The 15,517-nt window shown below is 38.3% G+C and overlaps 1 protein-coding gene across 1 annotated transcript; it reads left to right on the top strand.

Annotated features, from left to right (window-relative positions):
* Window positions 1-413: 413 nt before the first annotated feature.
* ZNF830 (zinc finger protein 830) lies at window positions 414-10,568 on the top strand (the record flags this gene model as incomplete). Its single annotated transcript, XM_008946739.1, has 8 exons — window positions 414-534; window positions 1,096-1,129; window positions 2,525-2,730; window positions 3,066-3,156; window positions 3,827-3,890; window positions 6,812-6,892; window positions 8,222-8,298; window positions 10,146-10,568. Coding segments are annotated over 8 exons (858 nt in total), but the record flags the coding sequence as incomplete, so codon positions are not given.
* Between the last annotated feature and the right edge of the window lie 4,949 nt (window positions 10,569-15,517).

The raw sequence follows: 15,517 nt of genomic DNA, 5'->3' as shown, positions 1-15,517 counted from the left end.
TTGCCTAGTTCTTCATAGCCTGTATTCTGAGTAGATCATGGCAAGGCACAGTGATATGTCTTTAATACTACTGCTGTGTTTTAATTTTAAAGTACTTAAAATTCCAGGACCTTAGGATGTATCCACCCTTCCTCCAGCATCTTAGTGCTGTAAATATGACTGATTTTAGTCTTCCCTTTCTCACTAGTACAGCTTCCTGTGTGCAAGTGTCAATTACTCTGCCCCATGTGACATCATTCAAGAGACTGACAGAAACATTGGTCTGGGTTTCAGTACCTGTCATGTCTATTTCAGTGATCTGGTTCTAGAAAAATATTAGCTCACTGTATTAAACTGTTCTAAAAGCATTGTATTTTAAGCTGCAATCTGGAAGTTCTTGCTAGGAAAACTTCTGGAATTTTGTACTTCTACAGAGAGTTGCAGAGTTAAAAGGCACAAAGCAGGCAGTAACTGCTTCAGCTGCTAGCACATCATCTCTTCCTGTCAAGAGAAAAACTGTTGACACAGAAGATGTGGAGTTGAAAAGAGTAAAAGGTAAGGAGAGAAACACAGTTATCAAGCACTTGCCAGAATCTAGCTATTTCATAGCTTGAATGGTTTGTTGTTGTTGTTGTTTTTCCCATGGAAGTGAGTGTAAATACACAAGATGGTTAATTTAATGTCAGCCTGTTTTTTCTGGAACGGGATAAAGGCTGTCTTGCTCTTTGTGAGTTCACTGATCAGGAGAAAACTACACTTCTGGTAGGTTACTTAGGTTTCTCCTGGGTTGTTGGATTAAATTAGGTCATGGAGCTGGGGGCTTGATCCAAACAGAACCAGAAAGAGTATAAGTTAAACAGCAGAAGAGGTTGCCCAGAAGTAGTGCAACTCCTTTTCAGTGGGATCAAGCCACTGGTTTACCTCAAGCCATGTGTGAAAGCTTATGCTAAGGGAAAGATAGTTCTTTTTTCTCCCTTGGTGCTACTGAACATGTAAATACATTATAAATATATGAAAGTGTGCCTTTGTGAATATGCAGCTGTACTAGGAGTTTGTTTGAGGGATATTTCTTTTAAATGCATGGAGTGTAAGAGGTGACTCTTGGCTGTTACACAGGTACAGAGGAGAAGCCGCATACGTCTACATCTGGGTAAGTAGATCTTGTTATGTGTGAGTTTTTTTGTAACTGTAGCAGCTACTGCATTCTCACCCTGTTCTTCCTCGTCTCCTTCCTAGCCTAGAAAGATTCAGAGAATCAGCAGATCACTGCTTCTGCTCATTTTCTCATGTGGGTGTATGTCTCTGGCCATGGCAGCATCTTCCTCAGTGCAGATGAGAAAATCATGGCATTAACTCTGCAGTCCCTGACAAAAGAGGAATTCTTTTACTGCCAGGCTTCTAAGAATTAATATGTGGTGGTATTACACAGTTTGCTAGAATGAAAATAGCTGGCATGTGGCATGTTCTTCAGTCTTTAATGCAGGCATACTGCAGTCTGAAATAAGAAAAATTTTAAAGGTATATTTAAATGTACATTTATATTGTAGTATATCTAAATGTACGTTTAAAAGATATTTATTCACAAAAACTGCTAACAAATGTCAGCAACAGAACATTATTAAGATACTTTTGTCACTTAAAATGAATGTCATACATATCATACAGTTGAACTCTTACAAATATAGGAACGCATTTGACTTCAGGGGATTGGGTTGAGTGTCCAACTGCCACTAAAGACTTCTGATGGTATTTGGACATCTTTGTGGGGTTGGTATGTCACATGTGGCCTGCAGGTCTCCTGTTCAGGTCTTCAAAGTAAAAGTTGCTGTTATCTTGCATAGATATTATGGGCCATTACCTTGACAGTAGAAGACACTTAACCTTGTAGAAACTTTGTGTGTGCAAAATTAAAAGTCAAGAGGTTTGTTCATTATTAAGTTGATTGGTATGATTATTTTAAAAGCTACTTGGAAAAATGTATGGCTTAGAGGACTGCAGCTATTCTGAGCAATCTGGGTTTTCTCATTGCTGAGTCTGTGTGGCTCTTCTAAGCTGCAGTTCTGAGCAGCAGTAGGTACCCGAAATAAGTATTTGTGTTATACAGGAAGGTTGTTGAAGTTTACATGACATTAGTGTGGCTGCTGAACTATTAATTTTATATTTAATGTGTTCACAGCAGGAAAGCTGATGCAAATAATTTTGTGGAAATAGAATTACCTAAGCTACCATTCCTCCAAATGCTCTTTGTTGTGGGATATTTTTATTAATGTTTCTGATTTAGGTTTATTGAATTATTTGAGTATTGAACTATGAAATCGGAATTGAAATGTTTTCTTCAAAATTAACCTGAACATTTCTGGGAAACTTCAAATGAAAGCACCAAGTGTGTGCTGCCTTCAGAGAGCAGTTCCCTTGGTAGCTGCACAGCGTGGGGTATTGCACAATATCTGAAAAGTCATTGCTCACAGGTTGAACAGGCTTGGATGCTGGACTGCAGCTGATTTTGGCAAAGTCTGAAATAGTTATGTTGTGTATTCTTTACTAGGCTCCCAGCAGATTTTTTTGATGCAACGGAGCAACATAGTTCAAAGGAACAGCTTCTAAAGCGTCCAGGTCCCAGTTTATTGTCAGGAAATTACGATGATGATGATGAAGAGGATGAACAAGATCAATCAAACAAATCTTCTGTTGCACATAAAACTGAAGTTCCACCTCCAGCACAAGAAGTAATAGCTAATTCTTTGCCTGCAGGTAATGCTGGCTGAAACAGTAAGTGATTCAGTAAGGGGAATCTGCATTTTAACTCATGATGGAAGGGGTTTCATTTATTTTTATAATTATTGCTGTTAGCTGCTCTGAGCATGTAATACTGGAGGTGAAGGAGATTCTTTGCCAGTTTGTTCTTGTGCAGTGTTTTCTTGGCATGCTTGATTATTATGTGTTCTAATTGTTTGAGGCTATCAAGTGAAATTGGCTGTTCCTCCCTTGATTCAGTAAGGTATTGAAATTCCTGTCTAGTCAGAATTTTATAAAGAAGCTTGAACAGTTGGGTTTTTTTGTTCATATGCTCCTGTCCTTTCTTGTAGACTTCTTTGACAGCAAAACTACAGCTGCCTCTGTAGTTTCCCATTCAGGATCCATACAGAAAGCAGAGATACAAGAAAAGATAGTGGAAAGGTAAGCAGTCAGTTCAAATGTTGAGAGATTTGGGAACTGTAAATAAACATTATTCTTCCAGAAAATACAGATTGTGATCACTTAGAAATCTGTCATATTGTCAACTTGTATTTGGAAGAGACTCTGTGTATGTCAGCCTTGAGCAGTATTCCAGACAGGTGTTTCACACCCTAGGGGCAGGATAAGGGGTGTCTGTTAGACATCTCTATTCACAAATTTTAACACAGGATGCTTTGGAAGCTTCATGTCAGCCACAGCTTTGAACTGTTTAATGAAAACCATGTGCTTGTTCTGTTGTAATGTCTCGGCTTACTGGAGCACTTCTTTACACTATGCTTTAGGCTCTTAAAAGTAGAAACTGTGCTGTTAAAATGTTTGGGTACTCCACACACTGGAGAGAATAGCTTATGAAGCTTAAGCTATAGCTCTTGTACCAGCAGTCAGATTTAAACCTGTTACTGCAATTCCTTGTAAGTTAGGTGAGACCGAACTGAAGAAGCAAGTTTTGATGGTTGTAGGTAAAACTCAGGGTGCAAAAGATCTTGCTCCATTTCTAGGTCCTTTTATAAAAGATTGTGGATTTTATTCGTGGCTATTTTTAACTCTACAGTAAAGCAGGTTGTAATTTTTAACTTGGGATAATATTAATTGTTAATCAAAAACATTTCAGGAAAGAAAACACTGCTGAAGCTTTGCCAGAAGGCTTCTTTGATGATCCTGAAGTGGATGCAAAAGTAAGTGATCTGTCTTTTCGATGCTGCTGGATTTATTTCTGCCATTTGTGATGATTTTCTGAGTAGCAAAGGTGTTTTTCCAGGTAATTAGTCATACCAGAATGTAAGAAAATGACTGAACTGCGTAGAAAACAGTACACTATTTCGATTGGAAGGGATGTACAGAGACCACCCAGTCCTGCTGCCTGCCCAGTTCAGGGCTGACCACAAGTTAAACCCTGTTATTAAGGACGTTATGCAGATGCCTCTTAAATACTGACAGGCCTCACCCACCTCTCTAGGAAGCCTGTTCCAGCGTTTGACCATCCTCTCAGTAAAGAAATGCTTCCTGGTGTCCAGTCTAAACCTCCCCTGGTGCAGCTTTGAGCCTTTCACTGTGTTAATTAGAAAACATGAAAAGAGACAGAGGTGGGCAGGAAGAGTTAAATCTCAGAAGATATCTCAGAAGAGTTATCTCTCAGAAAATACTTTTGATAATGATTTTTTGTGTCTCCTTAAGAAAAGCAAAGGAATGGTATTAGTTGGTTAAAATGCTGGACTGAGATTTGGACAACCCCCCTGTTACTTTTATTTCTTTGAATTGTCCCAGGAAAAGCATTTCCCATAATTTATACATCCAGTTCTGCTTTGGAATTGAGGATATGAAACCAGTTCTCTCATGTCCTTTGAGAGATCATGCTGAAAAGTGTGACTGGTAATGTGCATCTTGTTAGAATGAAAATAGCTAGATTATGGTAAACACCGTTATCTCTAGTACTGACACACTACAACAGTGAACTTCATCTTCATCCCTCTTGTCTCTTATCACTCTGGGTTTTTTTGATGCTTGGAAAAGAAATTTGGGCATTTGATGTTTTTCTCAAAAAGAGACCACAATTAAAAACCTCGAAGTTTTGATCAAAATAATTCATACTTCCTTCAGTCTGTACAGTACCAAATGAAGACCAAAATTGAAATACTAACCTTTTTTGGTTTATTTTGTAAAATTGCCACAGATGTGATGGCTTTCCTGCTTGCTTTGTTGAAATAATAGTGTTGTAGGCTGAAAGTCTTTTTTATCTTCCTCGAGTGTATTTCCCTGTTGTTCATACTGTGGAAAGGTGCTGGTGTATCTGAATTAGATTGAGAGGTTGAGCCATGATGTCTGATTTGGAGACCTTTATGTTTCAGTTAGTCCCACTGTCCCAATTAGAAGCTTTCATTATTAGAAGCCGTTATTTGCTCTGGCAAGATTCTTCAGGCATCACTCATGCCCACATGTTGGCATATGTGAATAGTTTTGAATAATGACATTTTGAATATTGAAATAGGTAGCTGAAAAAGCCATTTTTTTTTTTTTCCCAAATAACTTCATTTCATCATGAACTGGGAAGCTTGTACACAGCTGGCATGCCTAGCAGGCAAAGGAGAGTCTGACTGTGTCTGTGAGGACACTGGTTAGTGATCTTTGTTCAGGTTATCACCTCGGCTGATAAAATTTACAAGTGGTTACATGTTCCAATAAGCTCTTCCCTGAATTACTTGCAGGTGTTGTTCTTCTTAACTAGCCTTTCCTAAGTCTAGCTAATACGTAGGGGAAGGAAAATGTGACATCACTTTTATTGAGATGGCTGCAGTGATGCTGTGTTGGAATCATACACAAAATTATTTTCAGGATTAATAGTATTTGGAAGGGAGATGGTGGGCTTGAAAAATGTTGGTTCTTTACATCAGGAATTTTCTAAAGCATATAAATTCTGGATTAGATAAATATTTCAAGGAAAAAATAATATCTTTAGTGTTTAAATTTATTGTAAGAAATACAAATAATTATGAATTACAAAAGACAACCACAATGCATAATAACACAGTACATACACATGATAGAAATAATCACAGAACAGAAGAATGAAATGATGACTTTTTACTTCCCAGTATGTAGTTTGTTTGGAAGCTTCTAATATAAACTTCTATTCTATAAACTTATTTTATACTACTGGATTTTGTACAGTTGTTGAGGAACAAAATATACCAAAGTTTTGTCTTTACCATGATGATGACTGATGTGTTACCAAAAGAGGAATGAATAAAGGAAAAGTAAAACTAATACGAAAAGATGGTGTCATGAGTTACTCTGTTCGAACTGCTTGGCTCTCCTAGCTGTGCAGTGTACACCTAGTCCAGAGCCAGGCATAGTCTGTCATCTAACATGGGTTATGTGCCACATCTTCCAGCCTTGAATCATGGAAGTTTTGGTTACACAGGCAGATTATCTTGTTTATTTGCTCGTATTAAAAGCAGAGTCTGGTTTTGATTGCCTTAGCTGTAGATCTGAAATGCATTCTCAAAGCTACTACTTTTCCAGTCTTCTTGTCTTATTAATTAATGCCACCTACCACAGAAGAAAAAGCTTTGCATGTCATTAATATTGGTATGTAGTTGTACTATTTCTTCTGTTAGCCAACAAAAGTAGAGTAGATTTGAAATAGTAAGAATATCTAACATCAGTCAGACTAGTGACCGAATAATTTGATAGTTTATGTTGTGCCTAAGGTAAATATTTCACTGATTTTTGGCTTGAGATATCTACTATATATGATTGAACAGGCAGTTTACAGAAGAATTTTAAAGTTATCACCTGACATAGTAAAATTACAGCCCATCAAATCAACAGAATTAGTCACTGTTGTTAGTCCAGACATTCCACAGTACCTGTTCTTAGCCAGTGATTCTGTAATGCTGCAGTGTTTTAATCCAGGAGTCAAGTCAGACTTTTCCTCCAGAATCGTGCAGCTTGCACTCTCTTACTGCTATGCATTACTTAGACTGAAGTGCACAGACTGATTTTCTGAGGACTCCTGTTTCTCTGGGTGTTTTGCAGTGCCCCGAAGAGTCACTACACACAAATTGTTACCAAGCCTGGTTCTTTTCATCTCCCTTAGGTGCGAAAAGTCGATGCTCCAAAGGATCAGATGGACAAAGAATGGGATGAATTTCAAAAGGCAATGCGACAGGTCAACACGGTAAGTCATGGGATCTATTTTTATTGATTCTAAATACTATACACAATAAGGAAAACAACAGTTTCATGCAGCTCTGCAGAATGACTGACAACTGCATTTGTCAGCTGTTTGTTGCAATGCAGTGTGTGGTTAAATGCACTTTATAAATGAGCAAAGGGTTCCTTCTATTTTCTTCTTAAGGGAAATTAAGTTTAAAAAACTTTTGCTCAGGATCCAGTCATGAGTGTATGTATCTAGTTACATTTGTTAAATTGTATTGAAATGAGACGATGTATAGCACACATCAAGGTCCTGTATCCAAACAGGGCATAATTGTGGACTCTTCTTCAGATGAGACATGTTCATATTTTAACCTTGAAAAGCATGGAACAAAATACCACCTGTTAGTCTGTCTTTTTCAGAAGTAATCTAAAGGTGTAGGTAACTTGGGTTTTATGGTTAATTTAGAGGTACTGGAAAGGAACCCCAAATTTTGGGAAAGTGACAAGATTTTGTGTGTGAGACCCATAAGTGGGCCACAGTTTTTCTGTACTTCCATTCTTTTACTGTTTAGCATTGCATTTGAATGTCTTCCTGGAACAGTTTTTTCATCTGCCCTTTCATACAATATAAAACTGTCGCTAAAGATACCTGGTGATTTCAATCTAGGGAGTATTTGCTAGTTTTTAAATCTTAATTATAAATAATTGCTTATATGTCAACTGTTAAGAAAAGTGGTGCAAAACAACCTTATCGTTGCTCATTTTAAAGTGGTCAGCACTATAAACAGAGCGAATGTTCATACAAAAGCAGTGGTGGATACATTTTGCTAGCATTAGCCATTCAGATAATTCTTCAGCTTAGAAGGAATCTTCTCAGTTATGCGTGGACCATTGATTGCATAGCATCTCCCAGACATTCAGATTTGAGAAAGTATATGCTGAAAAAAATAACAGGTTAGAAACACTTCGGGATCTAGTGGGAATATTTAACCAATACTTTCAATAACTGTGTGTCATTAAGTCCCAAGCATTGGGATATAGCTCCTATTTCAACCTCAGACTTTGGATGCTCATAGTTTGCTCAAATAATAGAAAAATTCAAAATGTTAACCCCATAGCAGCCAAACTACTTCTAGTTTTAGGGAAAAAAAAATCCATTTCAAACTAAACCAGATTGGATTTTTTTTCTATATTTGCCTCCAGAGTCTTTTGTGAAGGTGGGAGTATATGTATAGGAGATTCACATTGGCTTGAGGTAGAGGGGAGGAGGGGAAGACACAGACATCAAAAAGAAGCAACACTGGAACTCGGGATGGAGGTGAATTTTCTTAGTGCTTTTCTGGTTTAGATTTCAGAAGCAATAGTGGCAGAAGAGGATGAGGAGGGACGACTAGATCGTCAGATTGGAGAAATTGATGAGCAGATGTAAGTAGATCAATTTTTCCTCAAACTTTCTGTTCTCCAGCAGTAAGTAATGGATCACTATTTGACTAGAGTGATAAAAACATTTTTAATTTTAATCTTTTCTGATACTACTTTTCATTAATCACTTAAATATTTGAAGGACAAAGACAGACTCAAATTGCAGAACGATTGCTAATAAAACCAGAAATTTTGGTGCAGAGTTGGGTAATTTATTTGCAAAGAGAGATGGCACTGGAATTACTGAAAGTACAGCAAGCAGGCATGGGCAAAATAAAGCAAGAGAAGCCAAATTCTTTGAACAAACTGTCCCCCTTCCCCATGTCAAATACCTTAATTTGTATTTCTCTGTGAATTCTGATTGATGCAGGTTTTATGTGAAAATTTTTAAAAACCAAGGCTGATACTCTGCCCTGCAGTTAAAATCTCAGTAGTGAGATCTGTTTTCACCATCCATTTGCTGTACTGGCAGTGTCCTGTTCTGTGACTAACTCTCCTTGTTTCTAATAACAGTTTACTTAAATGTTTTGTTGAATGATGCTCTTGATTACATGAAGGGTGTGTTTTTTTTGTTTTGTTGAAATGGTAGGTGTAGTGGCTGGAGAAGCATTAGTTTAAACTCTTAACCTGAAATACAGCTTAGTGGAACAGCTCATTACCATTATCACGTGGCTTAACATGCTGATTAACTGTGATTATGGCAGTGGTAGAGATGAAACAAAAAAGATGAATTCTGATTTAAATGAACCTTGCAACAAAAAGAAGGCACTAAGATTACAGTAACACTTAAGCCACCTCCACAGATTTACATGCTACAGATAATCAGTGTACAATAACAATAGTGTTGGGCTCAAGCTGAGCTTTGGGGAGTACAGAAGTGTCTTTTAGTGAGGTTCATGTAGTTTTGGAGAGGACTTGAGATAATCCTGGCTGTCTTTGAGCATCTGTTTTTGCCATTAGCTTAGGATGCTTAGGTATGTAGAACCACATTCAGAAATTTCTAGAGAATTTTGAGTTTGTTACCATAATAATTTTCCCCCAAAATAAAAGTTTCAAGTAAAAGTTTTAAGACTGTGCTTGTAGCTTTGTCTTCTGAGCGTATTTTAAATGCAGGCTATTTTGAATTAAGCTCAAAATAAATTAATTCCAGTGATATTCATGTTTTCCTTAGCCTTCAAATCTTCAGCTGTGACTGCCTGTAAGTAATTGTATTGCAGATATGCAAGGGGAAACAGGATCCAGATAATAATCTTTCCTTGTTGACTCTTCCTAGCAAATAGGAATGAAAAAAGCAAAGATGCATTTAAGTCAGGCTGACACTACTTGGCATTTTCAACAAAACACCCTGTTAAAATGGCTAGAATAATTGTTATAAAACATATTTCAAGGACAGAACTTTTTAAAGTAAATTGAAAACTGAAACTTGTGGATTGTGTTTACTTAAAATGTTCCACTGTAGCACACAGTCAGCAGACAAAGAATCTGAACACTTGTGCTGCTTTTTGTATTTTCAGAGATGTCAACACTAAGTTATCAAAACTGATAGCCAGTTGATAGCTCAGCTCTCTGCCATATATGAAAACCAGTAAGTGGAGCAAAGAGTGGTGTCTGTTCTTGGGTGGAAGTGGATGTTGGTTCTGTGCTTTTTTAAAAAAATTATTTAAAGTGGTACTGCAGTTGATTTAGCACAGAGGAGGTGCACTAGTGTATTAAAGTCTTATTTTTTAATTGATGGGAAGTTGTGGAGCTTTTTTTTTTATCTGTAGTTGGAGAACAATATCCAGCACTGTAGAACACCCAGTTAATGTGGAAAGGCCCCAGGTGTTAATTGGTGGTTTGCTTTTCCCCAGTGAGTGCTATCGCCGTGTCGAGCTGTTGCGGAACCGCCAGGATCTGATGAAGGAGAAGTTAAAGGAAGCCATGAGATTAAGAGCGATGCAGGAGAAAGATGATGAGGCTGTTGGCAGTGAAGACGAAGAGGAATTGCAGGATTTGCTGTCCCAAGACTGGCGGGTGAAAGGGGCTCTGTTGTAGCATTTCTGCCATGTGGTTGATAGTCTCTTTATCTGTGATGTTACTTCCGTTGTCAGAAGTGAGACGCGTTTGTTAAATATTTATTTAAAGAGGATTGTGAGATAGTAAAGAACCAAATGTATTAAAAAGAGCCATCTTTGTAGATCTACAATGGTGTACTACTTGCTGTAAAAAATGTATATTGCAAAAGTTTTACAATATCAAATGTACCTTTCTTATTAAAATTATTGGTTTCCTACCAGAGGTATTTTAATGGGATTAATAATTAACTGAAGAAACTCTGAGGTTTTCGAAGCATTAGATATGTCTGGTAATTTTTAGACTCGGGTTGTTATGTATAGAAGTAAAGGACTTGCAAAAGTGATAGTGTATGGCATTTTCTCAGATTGGGGGGTTATGGGAAGGAAAATAGTCTGCATTTATGTTATCTTAAAATTTCTAAGTGCACTTCCATCCATTCCCATAGCTCCCAATAAAATGTATTTTTTTTTTCAGTATCTGTTACTTTGTGCACAGGAGGACTAAGTTTAGAAACGATGAGCTGCAGCTTCTCCATGTTATATTCTCTGTGATGTGCTGCTATAGGCAGTGATGAATATTTTTCTTTATAGTATCTTGTTTGCTTAGCGCAGCCATAGTGTGGCCTACCTCAAATGTCTTGAACCAGAGGGATGAAAACGTGGTTACATATTTGCATAACTAAAAGGGTGACAGAATGCCAAAGAGGAAGGTACTGCCCTGGAAACTGATGAGGTAAACTAATTATCTAGCTGTAGGTACTGGAAGTTTTCTTAAGATATTATCTTAGGCATGGAGAGCATCTAAAATTGATTTCCATTCTGACAAGCACAGATGAAGTAAAATTAAGAACCAACAAACTTTACAAGACTGGGGCACGGGAAGCAGAACTACTCTGAGGTTTGGTAAGTGTCTTTTTTTTTTCCTAAATGATGCATGTTTTTTCACTTTTGTGAATCTTAAAACAAATTTAACATTTGCAGAGGACTTGGAAAAACAGGAGAAATGTTTGGGTTTATTTTCATCAACAAGTCAAGTTGTGAAGGAACAGCTTAACATTTTCCTTATTTTTAAGACTCTATTTTTAAAACAAGTTAGTGAGGTTTTAAAGGGAGAAAAAAAAAGCTTTTTTCTTATTAGAGTTTTATGGACACTTGCCTCAAAGTTGTTTATTAACCAAGCAATAAAGAGAAACACTAAAACTAGATGTCTGATTTGCCTGTTTTGGAAGAAAGACTTGATAAGGTAGGAGCCCCTTCTGTATCTTGAGATGCTTGTTCACCACTCCTGCTTTCCCTGATCCTTGGGTTCAGCGCTTTACATTTATAAAGCTGTCAAAATTCAAGCAATGGTCCTTAGCAATTTGCTTAATCCATTTATTCCTGCTCATGTCTGCTGGCTTGCAGACCTTGGCTTTTGGTTGATCTAATAACCATGTGTGAGTAGCTGTTCCTGCTAAAAGGTTTGACAGGACAGTGCAGTCTTACAGAAATGGGTACTGTTGCTCAGGTAGTGATGTTCAGAGAGCATTGAAATACAGGATACAGAGACATTCAGAGAGTATTGAAACGAATGAATGTTTTGGCAATTAGGAGAGAACTCGGTTAGGTCAAAACTGAAATTAAATTCTCTTTTTATAGCATGAAACATTTGAGTATCAAGGTGTAAGGTGCTTATGACGCTGTAGTGAAAGATCTCTAGATCCATTTACCACTACAATGAGAACTTTCAGCTGAGAGGGTGGTACCATATTGACAGACGGACAGCTTTTTTCAAAACAAAAGACATTCTACTAATTTTACTCTGAGAAGAGCTAGGCCAAGTTTCTCATTGTTCTGCTTATCGTTGCTTTTCACTGACACCACTCACCAAAGCATGCTAACTTGTTACCACTGAACTTCAGAACCACTCTGCTTTTGTCTTAATGTCAGAAAGAGACATGACTAAAGTCAGGTTGGTTACACTGAGCATGATAGACATCTCTGGTGTTACAGTATAAAAACATTAATCTCTGAGTTTGTAACTTGCACATCATTTTGTACGTATATCTGTAACCTTACTTTCATTTTGTACCTGAATCTGCAAATCATGGTTTCAGCTGAAGATGAGGAGGAAAGGAACTGGGCATTAAACCAGTTGAGCTGGTTTAGTTCAATTGCCCTCCTCTTTAGAGCTCTCTCATGGTAAGAAGCTAAAGGCAGTGAGTTTAGTTACAGTGTGGGGAGCTTGTAAATTCAAATCCATACCTGTGCAGCCCATTGTTTTAATTATTAGGAATAGGTGGCAGGAGTAAACACCAAATCACACATCACTCTATTGGTTATCCTTGCATAACTTCTGTTGGAAGAGTAGAGATCATGGACCAGCCAGTGGGGGTGTGGGTTGTCGAGGAAGCAACTGACAGCTCTGGCCCCTTGTGGCTGTTGCATTTTTTCCCTTGGAGGAATCTCATAGATCAACAAATAGTGTTGTACACAAATTTTATACAGCTTATTGCGTACAACTGTACATTTCTTCAGCATTGTTTCAAAAAAAAAAAAAAGCTTTTGGAGAGCTTTGTGAAGACGGTAGGAGTGACTTTGCTATCTGAGTCCTATGTGACCAATGAGGAACATGGGCTGTTGTGTGAAGAAGGAAAAAAATCATCCTGCTTTTTAGCACTGGAAGTAGCATGGCTGTAAGGGAGAAGAGGGAATTATACCAGCCTTACTGAATAGTCAGGCTAATTATCAAAGAAAATGTTCTCCTGTGTCTTAGAGGAACACAGGCATAATTAATTTATATTTTAAGTCTCTCTTCAGTTTTATAAAAGAATTTTAGAACTTCTAATTAGCTATTCAGCTAGAGGATTAACCAGAGCAAATAATTTTTAAAAATACATACTCCCTTTAATTTCTTTTGAACGTCTTAACTTCTTTGAATTCTATTTTTAAACAATAAAGATGAAAGTAGTTCTAATAACTAGCACTGTCCATAGCCACTATTAAAAATGAAATTTTAATCTCTGGCATGGTGGAATTGAGAATATTTTAGTTCTCTTCATCTCCAGGACTTTCAGAGAACTGAAGAATCAGGATTAAGAGGGAAGACTTGGCATTTGTAATCCTTGTTTATTGTTATACTAATGGAAAGTGCTATCCAAAACTAAGAACTATGGAATGTCCTGCCACCGAAAATCGTGATTGCCCAGCTCGGTGTTTTTGAAACTGGTGAGTGGCTTCCATGGCCAAGCTGTGTGTGTGCTCGTGTGTTTGAGATGCAGCCCGAGCAGCAGCTGAGCAGGGAGCAGCCGACTGCGGCCACAGCTGCCAGGTGCCGGTCGGTCGCTGTCCTCGGGGGGCTGCAGCCAGTCCCAGGGGGATCTGTGTGCTAACTCCTCGCCTGCCACGGAAGAAATGAGCTGCTGCTGTCACGACTCAGAAGCAGACGTGGAAAAAGGGCTGAATTTGGTACAGAGGAGCCCAGCCCAAAAGTGACTGCGCAAAGCCAACCAAACCAAAATAACGACAAACAAACCCCTGTTCTCGCTCGCTAATGGGATTGTTTGTCATTCTTCCAGCAAAGAATATAATTTTAAAATTTGCTTCAGAATTACACGTACTGCCTAAAAAGAACATTAACATTAGCTTTCGTCAGGCCCCCTGTCAATAGGTTGAATTCCAGGAGAGAAAAATTCTGCATATTACATGCCACTGTAATTTTCTGCATTTTATCATCTTAAAAACACTTGGCTAGAAATAGGTCTAATGAGAAAAACCACATTATTCAACCATTTTCAGCACTTAAAAATACTTTCTTTTTTTCTTACAATCACGAAAAGTTGCATTAGAAAATCAGACCTTCAACCAACAGGAATCATGCTGTAGCTGTCATTAGAAACAATAATGGTATATCATGTTTCATAAGTAAGTTCCCCTTTGTTAGGTACCATCAGCTGAAATTTACACTTTCATTTTCTTTACTGCCCTGAGCCCTGTAACCAGGTTGCAGAGCGAGAGGAACCCACTGAACCAACACGGCCATGCCCCTTCCTGGAACCAAGCAGTACGTGCACTCCGGTGGCAGGAGAGGCAGCGTGTGCTTGTATCCCTGCAAAGGGTACAAGGCTATCTTGGTTATCTTAGCCTATCTATCTTGGCTCAGGCCAAGAGATGGGAATTTTCTGGTGTGAAGCAGTTTTTCAGTATCTGCCTTCACTTAATATTTTATTCATCACTTCGCTTAAACTATCCTGGCCTGTTAGCTGGGAAAAGAAGTGTGAGCAATCCCCCTGTGCAGATATCTAAAGCAGGTCTTACAAAAGTATAGGAGAGGGGCTAATGACTTGTGTAATTGGTTGTTGCAGCAGTTATGGAGGTTGTAAGAGGTGGTTGTTAAAATCCCTCCTCTATGCCATCCTTTGAACATACAGTTCCTGTGATCTAGTTGAGCAGCCTAAGAATTTCAGTCTTTCCTGTAGAAGCTGTGTCACTAGTAAAATAATTGAATGAGTGAACATATGTGCCTTGTTCCATAGTCCTGACACTCGCTTGAGAAGGGGAAGGTCCTGCTCCAAGTCCATAAATAGTGCAGAAATATATTCAGCTGAGTTTTGAGGCTATGCAAAAAAAAAAAGGATTTGAATCTCCCCTATCCCAGGGAAGTGTTTGTGTTTTCATACTGTTGGATATTTAAAAATGAAAAAAAAAAAAAAACAAGCAACCAAACAAAACCAATCCAAAAACAAAACCAGGGATGCTTCCATGCCTGTCTAATTTGGGTGGGGAAGGTTTAAGCCTGTTGTGTGCAGCCTCACAGAAACACCTTGCCCAATCAGCCGCGTGAGGCTGAGGCACTTACCAGGTGCCTACAATTCGTGGCACCAGTGGCATTTATGCTGTTTGCTCCTAGGAGCCTCCAGTGGCACAAACGTGCACCTTGGGGCCCATAGGTGCCTTCTGGCTGAGAACAAAGCACTCTTGCCAGTGGGCTGGGTTATGGGGCTGAATACTGCTAACTTTGTTTTCCCTCTGGTTGGCTGTTCCAGACAGCGTTCATACTTCTTTTTTTTTTTTTTTTTTTTCATTTGAGAAACACAACAGAGCTGCTTGAATTCATTTGAGATGTTTGCCAGAACGCTGACAGTGATTTGATGATGTGAAAGCTGCAGAACTTGAGCTGTCTTTCATTT

Source organism: Merops nubicus, unplaced genomic scaffold, assembly GCF_000691845.1.
Source record: "Merops nubicus isolate BGI_N331 unplaced genomic scaffold, ASM69184v1 scaffold709, whole genome shotgun sequence".
NCBI classification, from domain to species: domain Eukaryota; kingdom Metazoa; phylum Chordata; class Aves; order Coraciiformes; family Meropidae; genus Merops; species Merops nubicus.
This window is presented reverse-complemented; position numbering and strand designations above follow the sequence as displayed.